General features: G+C 43.0%; 1 protein-coding gene across 1 annotated transcript in view; it reads left to right on the top strand.

Annotated features, from left to right (window-relative positions):
* The window catches only part of LOC140188779 (alkaline phosphatase-like), an 80,647-nt gene that overhangs the window by 33,024 nt on the left and 20,578 nt on the right, over nucleotides 1–27,045 (top strand). Inside the window, exons 2-7 of the mRNA XM_072245404.1 lie at nucleotides 5,398–5,533; nucleotides 10,889–11,008; nucleotides 12,489–12,604; nucleotides 13,736–13,910; nucleotides 19,074–19,249; nucleotides 24,239–24,379. Of these exons, the coding sequence (XP_072101505.1) occupies nucleotides 5,476–5,533; nucleotides 10,889–11,008; nucleotides 12,489–12,604; nucleotides 13,736–13,910; nucleotides 19,074–19,249; nucleotides 24,239–24,379 (786 nt within the window). The 5' untranslated portion in view covers nucleotides 5,398–5,475. The remainder of the gene's footprint in view (nucleotides 1–5,397; nucleotides 5,534–10,888; nucleotides 11,009–12,488; nucleotides 12,605–13,735; nucleotides 13,911–19,073; nucleotides 19,250–24,238; nucleotides 24,380–27,045) is intronic.

Raw genomic sequence — 27,045 nt, 5'->3', positions numbered from 1 at the left:
TTGTGTGTGTTGCTTGAATTTCCAGCATCTGCAGATTTTCTCATGTTTGCGCAATACTGCAAGTTTGGCTTCCTTACAATTTCAACACAGCATCCCAACTTCTGTGATCAATGTCTGATTTATGAGGCCTAGGTACCAAAAGCTTCCTTTATGACACTTTCTTCTTGACCTAGATAGTGAGCATGTGAGAGAGTCAAGTATTTATTGTGCTGCCAACTGCAGTGCATATGCCACTCATTATAGCAGGTTTTCCAGCACAAAGAGCTGGTGTTTCGACAGCTTCAGGAAACATCTCTCTTCTGGAGCCAGTTCCAATGGTTAATTTGTGAAGCAGATTTGCAAATAATGCACCATCTGCTCATGCATAGCTGATGCCCAGTAGCAACACAGTGATTACCACAAAGAATTTGCATCGTTCTGATTCATCTACACGTTTCCAAAGCAGGCAGCCCTCCAGTTACTTTGAGCCGCATCTATTAATTCATTTCAATTTCACGATGGGGACTGTAGGATTTTATAACCAATGTGCCAGTGATCAATTCTCTGTCGGAATTTGAGGAATTTCAACTGAAAATAAAGAGCATTATTTGTAAAGAAATAATGGAAAATTTTACAACAGAGTTGACTTCCAGAGAAACCCATGTGAGGCAGTTCTCATAGTTAATGTAATATATCCAGAATGTAATATTACATATATTAACTGCCCAATAATATAACCTAAAATTGGGTAAGGCAAATCCACCGTTCTGTTTGGTTTTTTGAAGGTGAACTTTATTTATATGAGGTTTTTTATTCTTCCATATATAGGAAGAAATAATTGAATCCAAAGAGCCAAAAATAGACTTAGGAATAAAAACAGGCACAGCTTGAAAAAGATATATAAATTTAGGTAAGATATTCATTTTAATAGAATTGATTCGGCCAATCAGTGATAAAGAGAGAGGCGACCAATTAGAAAGTATTTTTTTAACATAATTCAATAAACTTAAAAAAGTTTCCTTAAATAAATCTTTTTAACTCTTAGTAATTGTTACTCCTAAATACGTAAATTGTTTTCTTAAAATTTTAAAAGGAAGGTTAATATCAGTTGGTATTAAATGGTTTAAAGGAAACAGTTCACTCTTCTGTAAATTTAATTTATATCCCGAGAACTGACTAAAATTAGTCAGTAAACGGAAGACAAATGGTAAGGAGGTTGTAACACTAGATATAAAAAGCAATAATCGTCAGCATAGAGCGACACTTTATGAATAGTACCTCTCATTAAAATACCAATAATATCTTTAGACTCTCGAAAAGCAATTGCTAAGTGTTCTAATACCAAATCAAAAAGAAAAAGGCTCAAAGGGGCAACCTTGTCTAGTTCCATGTTGGAGTTTAAAAGGTTTAGAGTTCTGAAAATTAGTAAGAACCTGAGCGGAGGGAGAGAAGTAAAGTAATTTGATCCAATGAATAAAATTAGGTCCAAAATTAAATTTTTCTAAGGATGTAAATAGGAAGTTCCATTCAACTCTGTCAAAAGCCTCCTCCGCATCCAAAGATATCACACATTCCGATATTTCCTTAGATGGAGAGTACATAACATTTAACAAACTGTGTTATATTAAAATGGGAATATCGATTTTTAATAAATCCCGTCTGATCATCTGAAACTATAGAAGATATAACTTTTAAAACACAATATAATTATTTTATTCTATTTCATTTCATAATTCAGTCTTTTTATACATGATTAATTTGGAATATGGGATACTGTGATTTAAATGTAATTCGTACTATTTACTTGTATCCTTATGAATTTTGTATTTGTATTCATGTAATTTATATAATATCAATAAAAATATTGGAAAAGGGGGAGCATCATTTGTTCTGAGAGTTTAGGATGTCAGAGGTGTAGTGAGAGAGGAAATAAAGTAGCAGTGGGAGCCGAACTCTTTGTATCTCCCCCTTTCTCAGGTTCTCAAAGTCAGATGTTGACACATACTGTAGAGTCATTTGAAGCTGTGGCCAAACTAATGATTGTGATCTTATTCTTGGCGCCCACAAACCTCTTGTATGGTAATTGCCTGTTGTGTGAAACCTTTGTGCCCTACTTACCCCTGAGCTAATGGCAAAGCACAGAATCATTCTTCTGCGTGAATGGAAGGGTTTGAAGCTTAGCCTAGGGTTAGGTAGGGCACAAAGGCTTCACGCAGACTTGTATACAGCCAATGGGAGGTTTGTGAGGTCCAATAATAAGATTGCGAATCATTGGTTTGGCTGTAGATTCGCATGACTCCATGTGTCAACATCTGACTTTGAAAATCGGAGAAAGGTTGGCTTGCTTCACAGAAGTTCTGTCATACAAACACTTGGAATCTCAGATCCTCTTCTGTGACTCTGTGTGTGTGTGACTTTATTTCAAGTCCACTATAGTCTTGACGTCTTAAACTTGCGAATGACTGTCACTTTTAGGAAAACCATCTGCCCCTCCACCATCAGATTTCTGAACAGACTATAAATGCATGACCACTAAGCCACTATTTTTGCTCATTTTTTTTCTTGTACTTATTTAATTTTTTAATATTTTATTTCTTATTGTTCCTTCCTATGCCAACTTGGCGCATTAGGTAACAACCTTGCCATTTCTTTAGCGTTTGTCTGTTTTACGAGGTTGAGTTGCTAGCTCGACGCTCAACCCGGCACGAGTAGAACTCATGCAAGGAGCCGGCCGGATTCGAACCCGGGACCTCTCGCTTCAAAGTCTGGTGTGGCTGCCACTACACCACCGGCAGAATTTCTTATCGTAACTTATAGTATATTTAATGTATCACACTGTACTGCTACCGCAAAACAACAAATGTCACGACACAGGAGTAATTAAAAACCTAATTCTCATTCTGATTCAGATTCGCTCTGCCCCAGGTTTCAGACTCACAGACTGTTTCAAATCAGCAATTAGATAGATGTAATGAGGTATTTATTCAGCTCCTGTCTGAGGAATATCAAATGACCTTGAATGGTATTTGATGCAGTGTACTTTAACAGAATGAGAATTTATGTGTGATTTTCCAGTATGGAACTGCGGTTTGGAGAAAGTAGGATCTACCGAATTCTCCCTTTCTGCAGTGGACTGCTGTTAGTATTGTTTTTTTTTTAATATAACTCACTAGAATTCTATAATTCCCTAAAAAGGTTACACTACATATGATACATTTACATTCACATGCACTGTAGAACAGCTATATCTGATAAGTGGTGGCTGTGGTTTCAGGCACACATCCAGTTTTTTTACTCAATCGAGTGTTTATTTATGTAGGTTTGAACAAAGCTGCATAAACTCTTTGAGTGGGCAGATCGTTGATATAAAGTGCACTTCATCAGACTGTGGACTCCATCAAGGGCAATAGTTTGATGCAGACTGAAGCAGATTGAACGCAGGAGGTTCCAGCTATCAGCTGAGGCATAGTGACAATATTATTCAGGTGTCGGAAATAAAATGATAAAGACACTCAGCAGATCAGTGTGTGTGAAGAGGGAAATGGAATTAATGTTTCAAGTTGACAGCCTTTCTCTGCATTGGCCTCTAGGTGAGATGCGGACTGCCTGCGTCTGTTCAAAAATTTATTTGCGATTAAAGCTGATTGTTCTGAAGGTAGATAAGTCACCTGGATCAGATCAATTACACCCCAGGGTTCTGAAAGAAGTTGCTGAAGAGATTGTGGAGGCATTAGTAAAGATCTTTCAAGAATCACTAGATTCTGAAGGACTAGAAAATTGCAAATGTCACTCCACTCTTTAAGAAGGAAGGGAGGCAGAAGAAAAGAAATTATAGGCCATTTGGTGAAGATGTCAGAGTCCATTAATAAGGGTGAGGTTTCAGGATACTTGTAGGTGACAGAATTGAATTGACTTTATTGAACTTGGACAGATTGGCAGAATGGGCAAAGAAGTGGCAGAGGAAATACAGTGTAGGGAAGTGTATGGCCATTCACTTGGTAGAAGAAATAAATATCACAAGAATGATTCTGGGAATGAAAGCGTTAATGTGTGAGGTCTGTGTGATGGCTCTAGGCCTGTACTCGCTGGAGTTTTGAAGAATGTGGGGGGAGTATTGAAAGGCTGAGACAGAGTGGGTTTGGGGAGCATGTTTCCTATATTGTGTTTGTCTAGGATCAAAGGGCACAGCCTCTGAATAGAGGACGTGCATTTAGAACAGAAATGAGAAGGAATTTTTTTTTAGCCAGAGGGTGGTGAATCTGGAATTCATTGCCATGGACAGCTGTGGAGGCAAAGTCATTGAGTATATTTAAAGCAAAGGTTGATAGGTTCTTGGTTGGTCAGGGCATCAAAGGTTATGGGAGAAGGCAGGAGAGTGGGGTTGAGAGGGATAATAGATTGGTTTCATTCTGTGCCAAGGCAGAGGCAATGAAATGTAGTTTATTAACGAATGGTTTTAAAAAATTGCAATCTTTAAAACAAGAGAAAATCTGCTGATGCTGGATATCTGAGCAACACACACAAAATGCTGGAGGAACTCAGCAGGCCAGGCAGCATCTAGAAAAAGTGTCCTGTTGATGTTTCAGCACGAAACATTGACCGTACTCTTCCTAGATGTTGCCTGGCCTGCTGAGTTCCTCCAGCATTTTCTGTACATTTTTTGAACCATTTAAAAAAAAAACTGATAGAGCATCACTCAATAAACTTATAACGATGGGTGGAAGCTGTCCTTGGTGGAATGTGCTTTTGTATCTTCTGCCTGATGGGAGAGGGAAAGAGAGAGAAGCCCCATTAAGAACTTAAATCATATAACATTGTTTTTTATTGTGCAATCTCATGAGAACTATTTTTTCTACAGTGCAATGAAACAATAACTATCTTCCAGTCATCTCCCATTACTTTAGAAATTCTACTAAGTACCTTTACGGTCCTTGCCAGAATTCCTGTTTTGAGGGGGGCATAATGATGTCATTTCCCATTTGTATGATTGTGCAGTACCTCAGGTGTCTTTCAAACCCCAAGTATCTCCCTGTGTTACTAAAAAAAAACACCTCCTATATTTTCCCCACCCTGCCAATAAACCCTATCTCTAGAGCTCCATTCTATGCCTTTACTGTGAAGATCCCAACAATCAACATCTCACCTGTTCCCTGAAAATGAGAAATACCCACCCAGGGTATTCGTCAGGAAATCTTGTTATCTGGGCTAATTTTCATCTTCTATTTCAGTTTAATCATCTGTTTCCACCACCTGAATTGAGAAAAAAGACAATTTTTGAATTGATGCAAATATGTATTCAAGTTAGTGTTTACTTCAGCACACAAGGGCAGGAGTGTATCTAGGTGGCTAGCTGATTGTGTGTAATGTGCCGTGACTGACACACAACTCAATAAGTATTGTTTCTTTTATTTTCTTCAGGGAACACTCAAGTGCATCAGTGCAAACCTCTCTGAAAGTCGGATCGCTGGAAGCAAGATTTAATTCTCCAGAAATAAAATGAAGGTTCTTGTGTTGCTGATTGCCAGTCTGAACCTCATCTATGCATATGTACCAGGTACAAAGTCTTATCAACATTGTTTTCATTAAACCTGTTGATCCCAGTCACTCTCTGCTAATTTGTTAACTATGTAGTAAATGCTATTTTTTTAAACTGTTCGTTAATGAACGACATTTCACTGCCTCTGCCTTGGCACAGAACGAAACACAAAAAGTGCCAGTCCTTTCTTGGCCCTCTGCTCCATTGCTAAACCTACCAGCTCTTTGAAGACAATAAGGTTGGCCTCCTCTCTGGAGGAGGATTCCGATGCGTTGCCAAATTATGGCCGGTGCACTGTGATAAATTGCTGAAATATTTTTAACAGCAGGAAAAAGACAAAGAAGAGACGCTCGGTGGTTATGATTTCTCAGGTGGTATCGCTAAATAATTCAAATGCATATTCTTTTCTCGCTGTTGACTTTGAAATAAAATTGGCACTTATGGTATGAAGTTTTAATTTCCATACCATTAACACAAAGAATGTGATTGAATCTTGATCTTAGCCCTGGTTTCCTACCTCCTTCCCTTTATTTCATGGTCTGCTATCCATTTTTTTTATCAGATTCCTCCTTCTTCAACCCTATGCCTCTTCCACCTAGCACTTCCCTGATTCTCACATCAGTCCCATTATCCCTCCTCCACCATCTTGCCTCCTCCCTCACCTGGATTTGTCTATTGCCTGCCAGCTCATGCTCTTTCCCTTCCCCTCCTATCCTTTTATTCAGCTTTCTTTTCAGTCCTAATGAAGGGTCTAGACCTGAAATGTTGACTGTTCATTTCCCACCATAGCTGCCTACCCTGCTGAGTTCCTCCAGTGTTATGTGTGTGTGCGCACTGCGGAAGGATTTTTTTAAGAGTTTTATCAGATGATATAGTGCTGTGTGAGGTGGTAGGGGCTGGGAGACCTGCAATGGACACTCGGGTCTCTGCTGGGGCTATCATCAGTGTTGTGAGTGAGTCAGGGATCAGGAAGCTCGGGGGAATAACTAGAATGGATTGTTGGCATAGATCTTGGGGGTTAATCAGTCCATTGGGGTGCAGATTAATCCTTCTAGTGTTGAGGCAGTCTGAAGGATGAATGGTATGTAAGGGATTTATCTTAAACACGTTTCATTCCAGTGCTGAGTGGAAAGAAACCTCTGGCTACCAATGGTTGTTCCTGTAGCAAAATGAAGTTACACATGGGAATAAAGCCACTCTATGTACAAGGAATGTGAGATTCATGGAATGAGAGCTTTGTGGAATGGAGGGAGGAGTTTTTGAGGAGGGTGGGTGAGAGGTCACAGCGGTGCCCAGGTGAATTCTCATAATGATATGAAATGAATCAGGAATGGTCATTGACATTTTCCTCTTTAGTTGAGAAAATATATTTTCCATCGAACAAATCCATGGGCCTTGTGATTGAATTTATAGGTTAAAAAGAAAGAAAAGCCTCTGTAAAGTTGTAAACTCAGCTAGCTCCATCATAGGTACTAGCTGCCCCACCATCTTTCTCAGGCGATGCCCCACCATCTTTCTCAGGCGATGCCTCAAAATGGTGGCATCCATCATTAAGAACCCCACCACCAGGACATGCCCCCTTCTCATTACTACCATCAGGGAGGAGGTACAGGAGCCTCATTCAATGATTTAAAAAGAGCTTCTTCCCCTCCACCATCAGATTTCTGAATAAAAATGAATCTATGAACACAATCTCATTATTTTTGCTCTCTTTTAACACTACATATCTTTTCAAAGATACATTTGTTATTGTAACTTGTAGTGTATTTTATGTATTGTACTGTCTTGCTGCCCAAATAAGTGTTAATGATAATAAATCTGATTCTAAATTTTACAAAGCATTTGACATATTTATATTTTATTTGACATTTATGGTGATATCACCCCTTTCGCTATCTTACCTGGCTCCATCTTTTCATCATCTTACCTGGTTCCACCTGTCACCTGCCAGCTCTACCTCTCACTTCTTCAGCTGGTTATTTCTCTTTTGTACTCTCAGTCTCAATTCCGGGTCTTAACCCAGTACGTTAATCATCCCTCTGCCTCCACAGATGCTGGCTGACCTGCTGAGTTCCACCAGAATTTGTTTTTTCACTCACATTCCAACATTGGCAGTCTTTTGTGTCATCAGTCAAGGAAGTGGTAGACGTGTGAAAACCGTTTCTAGATTTATGTAGAATTACATTTATCATGTACAGTATGGTTGAAAATTTTTAGACACCCTAGATTTTATATGGTTTCAGATAGTATGGCCTCCAGAGCCCTGATCTCAACATCATCAAGGCTGTCTGGGATTATCCAGAGAGACGGAAGTGAACAAGACAGCTAAAGTTTGCAGAGAACTGTGGCAAATTCTCCAAAATGCTTGGAACTACCCACCAGCAGATTCTCTTATAAAACTGCACAACAGTGTACTCAAGAGAATTGTTACAGTTTTGAAGGCAAAGGGTGGTTACACCAAATATTGATTCGATTTTTTAATGTTTACTGCTCTTTATAGTAATATTTTAATATTTAGAAACTTCATTTCATTATTTTTGAAAGCATCTTTGCTTTACAGATTTTTTTTACATGTGCCTAAGACTTTTGCACAGTAGTGTTCTGAGTTTTTTTTTGTTATTCTCAGATCATTTTTGTGGGTGAAGTAGAGTTTTCTTCCCAATACGCTTCAAGTATGTTCTACCTGGTATGGATTCATTAACTATTGTTCCTTTCCTTTTTTAGTCAATGTGTATATAACTATCCTATAGAATTGCATCCAATGCTGATGATGTTCCTGAAGGATAATTTGATGGCACTGATATCATCTTTCTCTTTGAATGTAATTGAAATGCCAAATGTTTGTTTGATGTAGTTTCTCATCATTTGTTTGTTGCCATGTACACTCACCACGTTACCTCATCTGTTATTGTGTTTCATTCCTCGTCTTTCATTTGTTCATTGCCTCTGCAGCTCATGATCTCCACGCCCAGAGGTTTCATCATCTGGTCAGAGGGTGGGGTAGTCCAGCCCTGGAGGAGCATAGTGATCTGTTTGTCCACCACCACCACCCAAACTCACAATCCCCTGAAAGCTGCCGATGACCCTGCCATCACTCTTGTGCATTTGGAGAAGTGTAGTCATTACTTACATGGAGTCCTTGATGCTGAGCTCCTTTCTTCCTTAAGGTGATTTAGAGAGAATTCCTCATAGTGTGACTTTTTTTTCCCTTCAAGAATTTTGTAGCTTCCTTTCGCCACCCTTTTCTAGGAACAACAGGCGGGCTTGAGGCTTATACTCTTAATTGTTGCATTGAGAGTCAAGTATTCAGGCTACTGATATTTAAATTAAATTATTGTGTATTGAACACCTGAATGTCTCTCAATCCTCCAGATGTCAATAAAAATTCTTGCCAAAATATTGAATGCTTTCATTGTGAGTTTGAACCACACAAAAGAGTGAATGGAGAGACAGCAACAAACATTACACAACGGGAATTATTTTCAATCTTCCCTCTGGTTGATAACATGGGAAATATAGCTTTCATACATCCTTGTTAAACCTCCCTGAATTCCATTAAGTTGGAACTGAGGTCAGAGCTGCTGTGCCAGATATACCAGGTCACCACTCAGGAGGCAGTGTTGGAATGAACTCTATCTCCTTGAGACCCTGGTGGTGTTACATGTGATATAACTCCTCCCTCCTCCAACCCCCACACCATCAGCCCATCATTTACTTTTCAATCCAGGCTGAATTTCCTTTTACTCCAAGTAGTCTCAATTTCGTGTTGAAATTACAGCTTCCAAATCCGGGTGCATTTCAATGACCTCTGTGGCTTTGGTTTTTGTAGCAAAGTAATCCCTTGTAATAAAATTTCATATTCCCATCTCTTTGACCTCAATAGGCAAAATACCCGCTGGACTCAAGAAAAAGCGAATCTATCATCAGATGCGCCTGCCACCACCAGGTTAGGCGGATCTCAGAGGCCTGTCTTATCACATTTATTGTTCCATTTGTGCTGTCGTTCGTCTTGAATGTGCTGGGAGATTCATGTATTGCTCTTGAGTTCCTCAATCTGTCGCATTGGACTTTCAGCTTGTGAGGGATCTTTTTCTGTCTTGACTCTCAACAAAAATTAACAGCTTTCTATTGCCTTCTTGTAAACTTGAAGCACATTCTCTCCTACAGAGGCATATTATTACCATGTGTAATAATTGCACCGCATGCTGGACTGTACTGTGGATCCAGCTTCATCCTAGCGGGAATGGATCCAAGATTGAAAAATGTGCAATTCAACAGCTCAGCAAGGATGTTCTATTTGCCAAATGCTTGCATTTCTTTTGCTGTTTGGCTGTAACTTGCCTTGTATGCGGTTCCCCACTACGCCAGAGAGGGGTGGAGGTAAACCATCTAACCAGAGAAACTCCGGATGCGACGTACCTTTCCTTTACCGCCCAAATGGCCTCTGTTATACGTAAGCACAACCCATTTCTAGGTTACTTGATCTATTTTCTGTTGAAATGTCAAGAAGTTTACGAAGAAAGGCGCTTCGCTTCTTTCCCTGCAGTGCTCATGCTTACGCTCTCCTTTGCTTGGAAAGAAACTGGTAAATATAGTCTGCATTACTTCTAACGATGGTTAGCGCAGGGATCAGCTCTGAAGCCTGGATAGATGGAGTCGATTTGAAGAGTAAGTAGAGGAAATCACCCATGTTTTGCATGCTTCCGTCCAGGATGCTCAACACTCACCTGGATTGCATCTACTTATTTTGCTATGAATTAATATTCCATCATTGTTTCAAGTGGGGTTCTCATTGCAGAGATGACCAGTCCCAGGCTTGATCACATGTGACTATTCGTACTGCAGTAGTTCACCGGTATTATTTTAAGTTGCAAGTAAAATGAAGTCCATCTCATTCCCGGCTCAAATTTTTTAATGGCATAGAAGGAAGCCTGCCGTCAGAGTAATATTGCTCCTGTAATCTGTTATTTCACACCTGCCCATTAACATTCTCTGGTTCTTCCACTGGCCGTGTGTACTCGACTTGCCTATAGCAGCAGGTTTGGGTGTGAGAAAATCAGAGCACCTGGGGAAACCCAGGTAGACACAAGGAGAACGAGCAAGCTCCACATAGAACTGAAGGTTAGAAACAAACGCCATCTCCTTGGAGCCACTCTGCAGTTCCAGTAGGGCTAAAGTTACCAGAAAAGGTCATCAACAAAATCACTAACGGGGAAAAAAAAAAGCACTTTTTGTTTTGTCCTGGAGCAGTTTAAGTGCAGACTGGTTAAGTAGCTTGTGTCTCAAATGCTGGTGAAATCTGTTATGATGCATCAACTATTACTCGAATCTACAATGTTCTTGAATCTAATTATCTTGTGTTGCCCATTACAGAGCATGAAATGAACCCTACATTTTGGAGGAACCAAGCCCAGGAAACACTGAAACGGGCTCTCAATTTACAAAAGCTCAACACTGGCGTGGCAAAAAATATAATTCTTTTCCTAGGGGACGGTATGTTTCAGATACTGGAGGATAACTGATTTCTTTGTTGACTTTAGCTTTGAGCATCATTTCATGTGTCAATTTTGGCAGCCATGATTGACACTGAGACATCGCAGGCTTAGGCAGTGGGATTCAAAGCTTTTAAATGCTGGCAGTTTGCTACACTCTGGAGACTTTTGTCCGGCAATACTCAGTACTGAATTTAACAGAATGGAATTTCCTTTCTGAGGAAACTTGGAGTATGTTGTAGGGAAGTCTCCATGTGCTGGCATTGGAGAGTGTCCAAAGGAGGCTGACGACAATGATCCCAGGAATGAAAGGGTTAATGTATGAGGAGCGTCTGATGGTTCTGGGCCTGTACTCGCTGGAGTTTAGAAGAATGAGGGAGATCTCATTGAAATCTATCCAATATTGAAAGGCCTAGATAGAGTAGACATGGAGAGGATGTTTTCTATAGTGGGGCAGTCTAGGACCAGAGTGCCTAGTGTTGGAATTGAAGGATGTCCTTCAGAACAGAGATGAGGAGTCATTTCTTTAGCCAGAGGGTGGTGGATCGTATGTGGAATTCCTTGCCATAGACGGCTGTGGAGGCTAAGTGATTGGGTTTATTTAAAGCAGAGGTTCATAGGTTCTTGATTAGTAAGTGAAACCTCCTTTTACTGGCCGTCTCTGGAAATGCAGCTTGTTAGCCCCTTGCTAGCAGCCACTGGATTCCACAGCGAGAATCCCACCTTTCTCAGGCTTCGTACGTCCAGGGTGTGTGACTTTGGTCCTGCCAAATCTGTGAGGTTGGGATGTCTCACCCACCCAAACCCCGGTTTGTGTGAGCAATGTGTGATTTACTGCCACTGGCTCCTTGTGAGGCAGGCCCTCCATACTGGCTGTTCCACTGCGACACCTAGTTAATTAACTGAGTTCAAATTCCCTTCAATTTACACATATCGCAACAAAAATAAATGTAGCGTGAGAATCTGAGAATGCAGAGGCCTGTACTGACTGTGATTACTTTGGGATCCTTATTGTAATGTGACTAGGGTCACAATCCAGTATATTTTTTCTTAATATGGCATCATTTCATTGGGCTACATATTTCTAGATTTGTTCTTCAAATAATTGGATCATGGGAAAGAATTCATGAGGACCTCTTCCAAAGCATCCCAAGGACTTACTCCAATTGTGGACTTCTTTGAGAATATAGTAGTGTCATTGATAATTTTCCACAGATGATATTAATTTGAAGGAAGGTTAAGTCACCAGGGGCACTTCTGTGCCCAAGCAAAATGAGCACACACTGACAGCCCACTCCAGTTGCTCCACTTAATATGGAACTATTGGGCTCCTGTCTTGTTGCCAATGGCAAAACAATATGTGATAAAATAAAGATATGTGCAGATGTAGAGACCAGAAAGCAATCTGAGAAAGCGCAGGGAAGAAAAAAAAGTGCTGATGTGCTCACTGGTAAGACAGCTTTCTTCTTCTTCTCCTTCAGGGATGGGAATCCCCACAGTGACCGCTGCTCGAATTCTGAAGGGCCAGTTGGAAGACAAGAGTGGAGAGGAAGGGTTCTTGGAAATGGACAAGTTCCCACATGTAGCTCTTTCAAAGGTGCCCCATTCACTATTGCTAGTTGTGTTAATCTCCCTCCCAGCTAGTGCATGAAAAATTTGAATTTTGCTCTTATTTCGACCAGGTAGTGCTAATGGCTATTTGGGTTCATTAAAAAAAAAGTATTTAATTTGCTTTAGGAAATGCTTGTCAAAGGTCTTTCTGTTTAGAAACAGTAGAATGTGGTGTGCGTGAGCGCCTGCAGCAACCACATCATTTCTGTTCCGCATCCCACCCCCCCCCCCCGACAATACTTACCTTCATTATCACCCTTCCATGATGGACTGCCTGTCTCGATAGTTACTATCTCCTGCTACCCCATCCACCTTCCAACCACTGATATGCCAGTATCTGCCACCCACTTCCAACCTTCCTAATGATATTACTGTAGATGCCATTATCACTGGGGCGGCACAGTAGCCTAGTTAGCCTGGTTAGCACAATGCTTTACAGTACAGGCAATCTGGGTTCAATTCGGACCACTGCTTGTAAGGAGTGCCTATGACCGCATTGGTTTCCTCCTACTGGTTAATTAGTCATTGTAAATTGTCCTGTGATCAGATTAAATCGGGGGATTGCGGACTGGCGTGGCTCGAAGGCTGGAGGGTCGTGTTTCACGCGGTATCTAAATAAATAAATAAACGTAATTCCCACATCCCATCCCATTCACAATACCCCTCCTCTACTAAACAATGGACTTCATGCCCCTCCACTGGGCTCAACCCTTTGCATAAAGCACCGGTGATTAAGAGAGTCATTTCCTGCTCCTCTGCTTGAGTTCGCCTCGCTAGGCCGGCCAGAATTACAAGGCAGAAATGTCATAAATGTGTTAATCATTGAACTGATGCATTTTCCCCTTTATAAGGGGAAAAAAGGTTTTTTGTTTTTTCAGAGTGGGATAAACATTCCTTAATAACATTATCTCCTCTTGGTAAAACCGATCATGAGTGGTTTAATTATATAACTGTTGCTGACGCTCAAGACTGGCTAGTTTAATCGGATGTTATGATTTTATTGTGTGTCTTTATTTGATTGTGCTTGTTGATTTATGAGATGTGTGGTTCTTTTTGGAGGCTGAAAGATAAGGCTCAGCTTGACCTTGATGCGACTTCTCTTTCTTTCATTCACCAGACCTATAACACCAATGCCCAGGTGCCAGACAGTGCTGGCACAGCAACAGCCTACCTGTGTGGCGTGAAGGCAAACGAAGGCACCGTGGGAGTGAGTGCAGCCTCGGTGCGCAGACAGTGCAACACCACCTTTGGCAATGAAGTGACATCCATTCTGAGATGGGCAGAAGATGCAGGTTGGTGTTGTGTGCATGGCCTCAGTCCGGATAAGCCGTTTTTCTTTTCATTGTTTTAAATGTCATTCAGTGGGGCAGATCCAGTTCTACCACAACACTGTAGAGGTCCATTCAGCCTATCGGGGCACAGTAGGACGTTCCCATCAATTCCTTTCTCCTCCTACTTACTTCCCTGTAGCCTTGCCATTAATTCTCTGTCACTTTCTCAATAACTTCCCCCTCCCCCACTCCTTTGGTTCTTTTTACTGCTTGCTTCCACTAAGAACTAATTTGCAGCAGTCATTTAACAGAGGTTCCTGACTGGTAAGAGTGGCAAAGGTAACTGTGTCAATGGGATTGAGAAGGAAGCCATGATTGAATAACGGAACAGACTCGATGCCCTGAATGACCTTGTTCTTCTACTATACCGAGGCTGTGCCTCGCGGGAGGAGCCAGTTTAACTCCGTGTCTTGGTGCAGCCTGCCTCGTTTACAAGTAACCTGGTTTTAACTGGGTATAATTGGTGCTTTGTTGGCCCTTAGAGGTGTCCTTACTGGTGTGACACCCTGCCCTGTGACTCTCCTGACTCTGGACTTTGTGCGTTCTCTCCATGGGTTCACTCTGGATACACTGGTTCCTCCCACATCACAAAGACGTTTGCGTTGGGGTTAGTAAGTTGTAAGTATACTATGTTGGAACTAGAAGCATGGCATTGGTCATACCCGATGACTTGGTATATCCAGTACCAGGAATCGTAAGGGCTTGACAGGTTATATGGATGAGAATGTGGTTGACAGGGTTAGTAAATCAGCCATAGCGGAATGGCGGAGCAGAGTTGATGGACTGAATGGCCTAATTCTGCTTCTATGCCCTACGATGCTATACCCTTATACCAGTGTTACAGTCTTTGGGATTTGGGTAAACCCATGAAGGAAAATGTGCAAACGCCACACATATACTACTCAAATTCAGGATCAAACTGGGATCTCTGAAGCACTGGGGCAACCTCAATAATAGCAGCTCCAACATGCTTCCCTACATGAGGAGACAGTGAGTAGACATTCAGGAAGTAAGTATTATAACGGTCACTTTGTTTGACCTCACGGCACACAATAACTTCTGCAATGGAACAACTTGTCCATCTGACCTAAAACTGAAAATATTGACAATACTCAGCGGGTCAGGTAGCATCTGTGGAGGAAGGAATGCCATTAGTGTTTCAGGTCAATAACCCCTTATCAGAACTGGGAGCAGTTAGAAATCAATGCCGTGCAGAACTGGAAGGTATGGAGAGAATAAAATGATAGGTGGAGATGTAAGAAGTTGGAACAGGCTAGTAAAATACAGTGGAGCTGGATGAAGGAGAAGTAAATTGGAAATGAATGAGGAGAACAGAGAAAAGTGCTGGAATTTTGAGATACAAAACATTATAGAGTCATAGAAAAGTATAGCACAGAAACAAACCCTTTGGCTCATCTAGTCCATGCTGAAGCATTTAAACTGCCTATGCCCATTGACCTGCACTGGGACATAGGCTCCATACTATCTATGTACCCATCTGAACTTCTCTTAAGTGTTGAAATTGAGCTTGCATGTTCCACTTGTGCTGGCAGCTTGTTCCACACTCTCACGACCCTAAGAGTGAAGAAGTTTCCCTTCATGCTCCCCTTAAACTTTTTGCCTTTCACCCTTAATCCATGACCTCTATTTGTAGCCCCACCCAATCTCAGCAGAATAAATCTGCTTGCAGTTGCCCTTTCTATGCCCCTCATAATTTTGTATACTTCTATCTAATCTCCCCTCAATCTTCTATGTTCCAAGGAATAAAATCCTATTCACTCTTTCCATATAACTCAAGTCCTCCAGACCCAGTGACATCCTTGTAAATTTTCTCTGTACTCTTTCAACCTTATTTACACCTTTCCTGTAGGTTGATGACTAAAACTGCACAAATTAGGCCTTACTAATGTCTTGTACAACTTCAACATTACATCCCATCTCCTGTACTCAATACTTTAATTTATAAAGGCCAATGTGCCAAAATCTTCCTTTGCGACCCTATCTACCTGTGATGCCACTTCCAATGAATTATGGACCTGTATTCCCAGATCTCGTTGTTCCACTGCACACCTCAGTGCCCCACTGTTCACTGTGTAAAACCTACCCTGGCTGTAGCAGCTAGAAATATGAGAACTGGAAGGGGTAAAGAGAATCTTCTAACTTCTCACCTTTCAGAAAATATCCCGTTCTTCTCTTATTTACTACCTTTTTTATGATACAATGACTTAATGTATGGATATCTGCAGGCAACTTAATGCTTCCAATTTTGTCTATTTTTGCATTTTTGGCAGATTTGTCTTTCAGTTCCATCATCTTGGTTATTTGGAAATGTTGAAACTTTCTTGATGGGTCATTACTGTCAGTTAGAGTATAGTCTCCCACCCTCACCAACCCCTACTATTGCCCCCCTGCTACTTAGCCAGTTGTCTAAGCAGGTCAAAACATTGGCTTCAATTCCGGGAGATTCAATTAAAAGAACATCCTCAGATTTTGACAAGACTTGGGAATGGTACATAATAATTGATAAAGAGTATCTTTCACCTCCACTAATCTCTTGCTTTCCTATACTGCATGCAGAGATGGTGTGCCTTAAAGCCAAGGGTAGAGGGAAGATTTATGGAGGGGTATATTTAAATTACAGATAATGGGTAGTGGCTCCATTCATCACTACTACAGGGGTGACGACCCTGCCTTACACGAGTCCCGGGCTCAGCTGGCTCCAGCTGACAGTACCCGGTATGGGCCCCTATCCAGGGTTACGGATCCCACTGCCTTGTGGGTACCTTCAGGAGAAGAGAAGGCTAAGGAGTAAACCCTACACAAATCCGGAGTGGAGCCCCTAAGGTGTTTGGATGACGTATCACGTCACCTCCTGGCAGTTCCTGCAGCCAAACTGATGCCAAAGGTACTGCTTCGCATTCCTTTGGAGCACATCCGCGAGGCCAAGGGGGGGATCTTGATGTCTGGGCAGCCCAGGATCTCCATATTCATTGCCCAGGTCTGCGCCCCGGAGAAGACCGGCGCATCCATTGTCTATTTAGATAGACAGAGCCGTTAATAATTAATTAATATTTAAATTAGGATTACACCTCTGGGGGACTGAACTACCTGCATCTGGAGAACAAGTTGGTTGCACTTCAACTCTCTGAAAAGTCATTCCCTCCATCAGACAACACAACTGTAATCTGTACCTACAAAATGTCTAGTAATCCCCAACCTACCCTCCTCGGTGCCTTATCTGAACTGAGGCAAGAATTCCCTCATTGTTCTTGGCAGGGATAGCAGGCACATAGGGACATCATCAGCTGTAGGTTCTCAAATTACTCATCATAGACAATAAAATGAAAATATATTGGTATTTCTTTAGTGCTGCTCGGTCTGAATCCTACCCAATACATCTAGGAGGCATTTGACCATAGGATCATAAGACCAAAAGACATGGGAGAGGAATCAGGCCATTGAGCCCATCAAGTCTGCTCCACCATTCTATCATAACTGATTTATTATCTCTCCCAACCCCATTCTCCTGCCTTTTACCCCATAACCTTCATTACTAATCAAAAACCTATCAACCTTCACTTTAAATATACCCAAAGACTTGGCCTCCACAGTCATCTGTAGCAATGAATTCCACAGATTCACGACCCCTGGCTAACGTGCCTGGGCTCCTTTGATGATAACGTTGTGGGTTAGTGTTCTTCACTCACTTTTTTTGCCATTTGCGTGATTTGTTTTTTGTTCATGTTGGAGGTGTTCGATATTTTCTTTGAATGGGAGCTATGGTTCTCTTTGTTCAGTGGCTGTCTGTGGGAAGATGACTCTCAGGGTTGTATACTGCAATCATACTTGGATCATAAATGTACTTTGAATCTTTTCGAAGAAATTCTTCCTCACCTCTGTTCTAAAGGCTGTGCCCTCTGGTCTTGGGCTCTTCCACTAGTGGAAAGATCCTCTTTACATCCAGTCTGTCTGGGCATTTCAGTAGGTTTCAATGAGATACCTCCTCATTCTTCTGAACTCCAGTGAGTACAGGCCCAGAGCAAGTTTGTCCATGGGGGGGAAAGGCTTGGATGTTATGGGCAGAACATTGGCAACTGAACTAGCAGGGAGGATGCTGTGGTCAGCATGGACCAGATGGGCTGAAGGGACTACTTCCATGGTTCATTATTCAACATCGCTATGACTTTGTAACAGCACTGTGTGGGCACCCATTACATGTTTATCATTGTACTCACTGCCATCTTCTCAAGGGAAGCAAGGGATGGGCAATAAATCCTGGTCCTCCCAGTGATGTGCAGATCACTGAAAATAAATCAACGAAATAGAATCCATTCCTCAACCAGTATCAATGAAACGTGCTGACATGGTTGCTTACTTGACTTGTATCTGTAGGAATTTGTATTGCACAACTTACTGCTGGGGCTGGCACGATAGCTTAGTGGTTAGCACAACGCTTAACAGTGCCAGTGACCCAGGTTCAATTCCCGGCGTTGCCTGTAAGGAGTTTGTACGTTCTCCCTGTGACCGCGTGGGTTTCCTCCCACAGTCCAAAGACACACTGGTTAGCAGATTAATTGATCACTGTAAATTGTCCAGTGATTAGTCTAGGGTTAAATGAGGGATTGCTGGGTGGTCTGGCTGGAAGGGACCTATTCTGCATTGTATGTGAATAAATACCATGCCTTGCTACTTTGGCCACAGTTCATAAGAATTCCTTTGACCTTAGCGTGATTCAGAGAGGCCTCAGACTATGATAGGAACTGAGCCTGAATTCTTCTGTCATTTTGGATAGGCGCTTGTCACTGAGCCCACTAGGACAAGGAACTAAGAGATTGCGTAATGTTTTGAAGAGTGAAGGAGGGGAGGAACAAGACTCAATATTTACCATTAGAGGCTTGATGAGGGGTCACGGCCAGAAAGGTCAACTATTGATTGATTTCTATAGATGCTGCCTGACCAGTCCCTCCAGCATTTTTGTGTGGTTTGTCCTTGTCAACGTGGAGTTGATGGGAGAGCGATTTAAAAATTTGGTGGTGGGGTGGAGGGGAGGAGGTGAGGACAGAACTAAAGGAATGCTTGACCTGTGGTAAGCTGCCTCATCCCATTTCATTCCTCCTCTTCCAGGTAAATCCACGGGCATTGTTACTACCACCCGGGTGCAGCATGCCACGCCCAGTGCTGCCTACGCACATTCTGTCAACCGGGACTGGTATTCAGACTCTGAGATGCCCATGGAAGCACTGGAGCAGGGCTGCAAGGACATCGCGCAGCAGCTCATCTACAACATTCCTGGTATCGAGGTGAGTGAGATCTGTTCACCAAGGCATTGTGTGGGGCCTCCACTTCACGAGCTACCAGGCTGCTGGGGGACATGTGCATGTCAACTTCATCTGCATCAGGTGATAGCAATGTGCACAATGCAGGCATGTTAAGGTTTCCACCATATTTTCTTAAAACAAAATGAAATTGGTCTGCACTTTCTCAGCATTGTAGCCCGCACCATGATCGCTCCTCATTACAGCCCATACCACACTCTCACGCCGTTACTGACTGTTGACTCTCTTACCATTATAGCTTGACTACTCTTCTCCATTGTTGAATCTCTCACACTTTGCTCCCAGTACAGCTTGTCCTGTCCTCTCCCATTAAAGAAATAGAGTCATAGAAAAGTACAGCACAGAAACAGGCCCTTCAGCCCATCAAGTCTGTGCTAAACCACTTAACCTGCCTATTCCCCTTGACCTGCACTGGGACCGTGGCCCTCCATACCCTTACCAGCCATGTACCTATCCAAACTTCTCTTAAAAGTTGAAATCGAGCTGGCATGCACTGCTTGAGCTGGCAGCTCATTCCACATTCTCAAGTCCCTCTGAGTGAAGAAGTTTCCCCTCATGTTCCCCTTAAACTTTTCACCTTTTACCCTTAACCTGTAGTTGTCGTCCCACCCAATCTCAGTGAAAAAAGGTTGCTTGCATTTGTCCTACCTATACCCCTCAAAGCTCCTCTTAAACTCCTACATTCCAAGGAATACAGTCCTAACCTATTCAATCTTTCCTTATAACTCAGGTCCTCCAGACCTGGCAATCTCCTTTACCGTCTATATCACATTCCTTCCCCATTATGGCCAGGATGCTGTCGATAGCACCTTTCATTAGTTTGTTGGTGATAGAGAGTAGGTAGATTGGGTAGCGATGATCTGTACTTGTGCATCCCTGTGCTGCCCCCTTGTGATAAAGCTCCCTTGCCAGTGGGACAGGAGGTACCTAAGAGTTGTGATAGAGAAGATGGCATTATGTCTTTGAAGTGTGATTGTAAGTACGACTGTCTGGCTTGCTCGTGCGTGCGTGTGTACGCATGTAGACATGCGTGCAACAGAGCTAATACGTACCTGCTAGACGGCCCCTACACTTGCGTTCATCTATGCGTGAATGCCAACATGTATGTGGCAGAGTGTGGTCTCTAGTTATCGCAGACTCCTGAAATTAGTTCTATCAAGTCTGTAGTGATAGCTGGTATGAAATGGCTAAAGGAAACCATGCACAGGTAACTTCATACAGAGAACCCAGAGAGTAATGCATGGGTAAGTGATGTGCTATAGTAAGTACAATCAGTACTCGTGACTATAACATTGCAAGTCCCTAGACATTCCTGAACAAGTGTCATTAGACCACATGTGGAGGTGTTTTCAGTGATGTTATCGAGAGGCGGCACACAGCTGGGAAACTGAGTGGTGAAGAATGGACTTTGAGGGATGCCAGAGCTCACACTACAGGTGCTAGTATAGATCTGAATCTGGTTTCTCCGATTTCCTTGAGATCAACTTGTAAAACCAATAAGAATTTCACTTGGCCCCTCTTCTGGAGTTAATTGTAATAGGACTTTTGTGGCCCTTTTCACCTTGTTCACTAAGGCAACAACAGCGACCAACAAGAGTTTATTAATAAAATTCTTTATTAAAAGTAGCCAACATTCAACCACAGTTGTGGCTGGTATAACAGAGCATCAGAAATCAGACCACATGGTACACATAGTTTTCGAAGGTAACCTCACACTCAAATGTGAGAGTCTCAAAACCCATCCTTTCATCAGTCTGTCTGTGCACAGTAGCTAATTGACTGTTGCATTTCTTGGGGGCCTCCTGATGAACAGGAGGGGGGTTGTACTTGAGGGGAGGTGTCTCCAGAGCAATGGTAGGATTGAAGTGGGAGAAGGTTTATGCAGCAAATATGTACGATCGATGGGTGCCAAACAAAGTCTGAAGCTGTACCATGAGCTCAGATCTTCTGAATGAAGCACAACCCGGAGACTTTTCACCACCCTCTTGAAATGATTAAGTAATTGTCTCTCCAGCTTTCTTGAGGGTGACGCTTGCCTTTGTTTCATACTATTCAGAAATCCTTTTAATATAGTAACCACCAACCCCAGTGTAGACAAGAATTAGTGGATAACTATGGGAGTTGGTAGAGCCTTAAGTCAATAATCCTTGACTGCACTCTAGTGCAGTAGTCAAGGTATGATGTTGAGTTGTACTAGAAGTGTGTGTGTGTGCTGTGTATTTTCCACCTGCTGTCAAATTCTATCAAATTCCTTTTAATAGATATTTGTGTCGATAGTCACATGACTGGGTCTGCAGACAACACATCATTTGTTGTTATAAGTCTGGTAATTCATAAATAGTGATCTTGGCTGTGTGACGCTCCTAAAGGACCATTGTATCTTCAACCAGTTGAACAGGGAGGATAAGCATTCATGTGATCCATCATTAAATAGTGTGTCAAAGGCAAAATCAAAAAAAAATGCAGCTTTGAATTTGCAAAATTTTGAAGTTGGAACAATCTCGCAATTCATTTACAGAATTGAAAATGCGCACTAATCAAGAAACGTACTGTTCAATAAATGCCATCTGCGAGGGATGGCAGCCAAGTGTATTTGCTGTTTAAGGAGCATGAATGTGTTTGTTACCATTTCACTGGCATTGAATCTGCGAGACACTTGCTTCCCATTGGGATTCTCTGAATGTGTTTCAGTGCTGAGACAGTGATGAGATAGAGAGACCCTTTCTCCTGTATGCTGCTTCAGTCGTGCTGAGAACTGCGGCAATGGGTAGACAAATATTAAATCAAGTATCTCCTTCTTAGGATCTGTCCAGCCTGATTCTTCAGCAGGCCTTGAAATAACCAAAGCAGATAGGAGTTTGGCTTTAGTATTTAACCAGTGAAACTGTTGTTTTGAGGCTCAAATGCCATTTGATTGCCCAATCCTGATGTGGCACCTTCTTCTTGCACCCTCAACTTCTGGTGGAGTCATCAGGGTGCCATCATGCCAAAAAGCTTTGCACCAGCTTTTTGGTGTGCTCATCGTACGGCGTGTCTTGGGCATCTGAAACCTGGCGGAGCCCATCCCTCTCCAGGTTTGACCACAGCCGATTTCCTCCAACTAGGTGGCTCGCCTTGGTCGTGAACACGTGGCCGTTATAGTTCATCTGAGAATCTTTCCATCCCGGCTGGTGACTTCATCACGGAAGTCATTCGCCCAGTGGTGCCGTGTTAATGCCACCCCCACACATGGTTTAGCTTGCCCGCTGAAGCACTCTATCGGGGTATGGTGCTTAGAGCCAACATATGAGAGACTTAGGAGATGGATGAGGACCAGTGATGCCCGTCCACCCTGTCCGGTAGGTAGCAGCATGCCAGACATCAAAGGTACTACCTCTATCCAGAGCCATGGGACTGTGTGAACCTTATGGGTAGTGCTTCATCTCCTGGCTGGTGAATGGGTTCCTGGGTGGTGTGTGTGGTGGGCTAACAATACAGAACGTGATCCTGAGCTGGGACTGAAAGGTTACTACTCAATATTCACTATCAGTAACAGTATCAGCAAATGCTGAGGATACTTTTTCAATGATATTTGGGCGATTCATTGGTGGAAAGTTTTCTTTTTTTTTGGTGTGTGCCTGCATGCGTGCAAGTCTGTGTGTGTGCGTCTGCGTGTGCGTGCGTCCGTGATTATGTCTTTTTCATGGCTTTTACAAGGCACAGAGCGAGAGAGAGACTGTGTGGCGCGCCACTCCTCGCACAGACATTTTTGCAGTATTTTTCCCTTTTACTTTACGAGGTCGAGTTGCGATCTCAACACTCAACCCGGCACGGATGGAAAGCGTACTCGGGAGCGGACCTGACTGGTTTCGAACTCGGGAACCTCCGCTCCCAGGTCTGGCGCCGATGTCATTGCGCCACCAGCCGGCCCAAGGTGGAAAGTTTTCTTCAGAAGTCCTACCCAGGATCAATAGACAGTAGGTGCAGGAGTAGGCCATTCGGCCCTTCAAGCCAGCACTGCCATTCACTGTGATCATGGCTGATCATCCACAATCAGTATCCAGTTCCTGCCTTATCCCCATAACCTTTGATTCCGCTATCTTTAAGAGCTCTATCCGTCTCTTGAAAGCATCCAGAGACTTGGCCTCCACAGCCTTCTGGGGCAGAGCATTCCATATATCCACCACTCTCTGGGTGAAAACGTTTTTCCTCAACTCCGTTCTAAATGGCCTACCCCTTATTCTTAAACTGTGGCCTCTGGTTCTGGACTCACCCATCAGCAGGAACATGCTTCCTGCCTCCAGCGTGTCCAATCTCTTAATAATCTTATATGTTTCAATAAGATCCCCTCTCAGCCTTCTGAATTCCAGAGTATACAAGCCCAGTCGCTCCAATCTTTCGACATATGACAGTCCCGCCATCCCGGGAATTAACCTTGTGAACCTACGCTGCACTCCCTCAATAGCAAGAATGTCCTTCCTCAAATTTGGAGACCAAAACTGCACACAGTACTCCAGGTGTGGTTTCACCAGGGCCCTGTACAGCTGCAGAAGGACCTCTTTGCTCTTATACTCAATTCCCCTTGTTATGAAGGCCAGCATGCCATTAGCTTTATTCACTGCCTGCTATACTTGCATGCTTGCTTTCAGTGACTGATGTACAAGAACACCTAGTTCTCGTTGTGCTTCCACTTTTCCTAACTTGACTCCATTTAGATAATAATCTGCCTTCCCGTTCTTACCACCAAAGTGGATAACCTCACATTTATCCACATTAAACTGCATCTGCCATGCATCTGCCCACTCAGCAAGAGGGAGATTCATTCAGATTGTCATATTGAAGATCAACTGAGAATTAAAGCTCCTGCAGATAAATTTTATGATCCATGCTTGTTACCCGAAGTATGTACACTTGACTCAAAATCGTTCCATTATCTTGAAATATATTTTCTTTGATTTCTTATTCCTGAACCAGGTGATAATGGGTGGTGGCAGAAAGTATATGTTCCCAAGAGACACCCCTGATATTGAATATCCAGATGAGTGGAAAGCTAATGGCTCCCGGCTTGATGGAAGGAACTTGGTGGAGGAATGGAAACATATAAAAAGAGGCAAGGTAGGCCAGTAACTCAGTCCAATAAATAGTTTTGTAAACTGCTTAATTTAATCATTCAGATTTATACCTTACACAAAACGCTGGAGGAACTTAGCAGGCCTGGCAGCATCCATGGAAAAGATCAAAGAGTTGATGTTTCGGGCCAAGACCCTCCATCGAGAATGGAAATGAAGGGGAGAAGTCAGAGTAAGAAGGTGCGGAGGGGAGGAAGAAGTAAAGAGCTGGGAATTTGTTTAGTGAAAAAGATAAAGGACTGGAAAGAGGGGAACCTGTTAGGAGAGGACTGTGGAAAGAAAGGGAAGGGGGTGAAGCACTAGAGGGAGGTAATGGGCAAGTAAGGAGAGGAGGTGTGAGAGGGAAACAAGAATGGGGAGTGGTGAAGGAGAGGAGGGGCTGGCAATCACCGGAAGTTCAAGGAACCGATGTTTGTGCCATCAGGTTGGAGGCTACCCAGACAGAATACAAGGTGTTGCTCCTCCAACCTGAGTGTGGCCTCATCGCAGCAGTAGAGGCGGCCAGGGACTGACGTGTGGGGATGTGAGTGGGAAGTAGAATTGAAACGGGTGGTCACTGGACAGAGCGAAGGTGCTTGACAAAGTAGTCTCCCAATCTACGTCAGTCTCACTGATTATACAGGAGGCCGGATACTAGGAGCACCGGATACAGTAGCTGACCCCAACAGACCCACAGGTGAAGTGCCACCTCACCTGGAAGGACTGTTTGGGGCCCAGAACGGTAGATAAGGAGGAGGTGTAGGGGCAGGTGGAGCACTTGTTCCACTTGCAAGGGTAAGTGCCAGGAGGGAGATCGGTGGGGAGGGATAAATGGACAAGGGAGTCGCATAGGGAGCGATCCCTGTGGAAAGTGTGGTGGGGGGGAGGGAAAGATGTACTTGGTGGTGGGATCCTGTTGAAGATGGCGGAAGTTACGGAGAATTATGTGCTGGATGTGGAGGCTTGTGGGATGGTAGGTGAGGACAAAAAGGAAACCTATCCCTTGTGTGGCAGTGAGAGGATGGGGTGAGGGCAGATGTGTGTGAAATGAAAGGGATGGGGGTGAGGCAGATTTGTGACTATAGCTGTCAGATGGTTAAAATAGAACTCTATAACTTGGGCCTGACACTCAGTAGGATACCTTCGATCCCATTTGTACTCTTACTGTTTATCTTGCTCAGCTGCCTGCACGTATTTTCTCCACTTGTTTTCCTTCTCCCTCTTTCCCCATTCAAAGTTTTTTTTTCTCAAATCTGATTTCCCTTGATATCATTACTTCCTTTTAGAATATTGCAACTGTCCTTCAATTTTGAACCACACAGATGCTCACAATGTGGTTTGCAGTGTCCAGCTCATAAAATCTTTAAAGTGGACTTAATCCTCATTACGAAACACAGACCCAAACCTCCATCACTTTGTGTTAATCTGGGTCCCTTGCCTTCAGCTTCCTTTGTCCCATGGTGGCTGTGGTGTTGTCTATTTACACGCACAAGACTGGCGCCATTTCAGCACCTCCTGGAAACACAAGGGACCGCAGCTGCTGGAAACGAGTGCTGCAAACGATCTGCTGGAAGAATTCTGTGGGTCAAGCAGCATCTGTGGGAGGAAAAGAACTATTGATATTTTGGGTGAAATGGTGCTGTTTCCTTTAGCCCCTCAGATGCTGTTTCACCTGCTGAGTTCTTGCAGCAGAGTGCTTGTTGCTCAGGAGGTTTCCTCATTTGGCTTCATTATGCTCCTTTGAAACGCTGTAGGATATTTAATTGTGTTAAAAGTGCAATATAAATTCAGATTGTACAACTTAGGTTTTTGTTCTAGCATTATCCCTTTGAAAATTAGTACTTTCCCCAGAATGAAAGTCCATAAAAATTATTTTTGTGTTGTTTCACCTCAGTCTGTAAAATCGACTGAGTGCTTCATGGTGTGAGTCGTGCTTATGCCACTGAGGATTTCATTATTATGGGTGAGTAGGATGACATTGTTCATTATGCAGTGTCCTTTATGGATCATTTACGGGTAATGGGACATCATTGTTCTTCAGACCACCAGTAATTTTCTCAAACAGCAATGGACAAGTGCATCAGCTAAAAACAGGTTAGTTACTTCCCTTTAGTAACCCCACACCTTCAGTGAACTGGCTCCATTTTGTCACCCCTAATCTGTTGATAATGGAATTGGTTTATCATTGTCATCTGTACAGCGTTCCTTAAGGTTGTTATAGCTGGGGATGGTAACGGGGACAAGCTCCCAATACCTATTAAATATTCCCAATAGTGTGCGCCTCAGATAGCCTCTGACAACCCAGTCCAGCTCCTCGCCTTCACATGTGACTTGGCTACTAAGCCTGGTGGACCCGTTTCTACGGACAGAAGGAGGACGAAGGTGGAGTAACTGGTGCCTTAAAACCAGTCGCTTCGGGCAGATGGGGCTTGTCAGCTGTGGCTGGCAGCTCATCTTGGGGAAGAACTCTGATCTCGGACCTCCGCTGCCTTGCAGCTGTACCAACTCGTGGGGAAGACTTCGGGAATAAACCGCGAGGGGGAGCAACCCGGAGTTGGAGTCCCTAGTGCTGTCCTAAATTGAGTTCAACGCTGACTGGCAACTCCTGCAACGCTGCTGGTACCAAACAGTATCGGTCCCTGCCGTTCCTTTGGGTTCATCAGATGCGTGGAG

The sequence above is a fragment of the Mobula birostris genome, chromosome 27, assembly GCF_030028105.1.
Source record: "Mobula birostris isolate sMobBir1 chromosome 27, sMobBir1.hap1, whole genome shotgun sequence".
Taxonomy (NCBI): domain Eukaryota; kingdom Metazoa; phylum Chordata; class Chondrichthyes; order Myliobatiformes; family Myliobatidae; genus Mobula; species Mobula birostris.
Note: the sequence above shows the minus strand (reverse complement) of the source record. Positions and strands in the feature narration are given on the sequence as shown.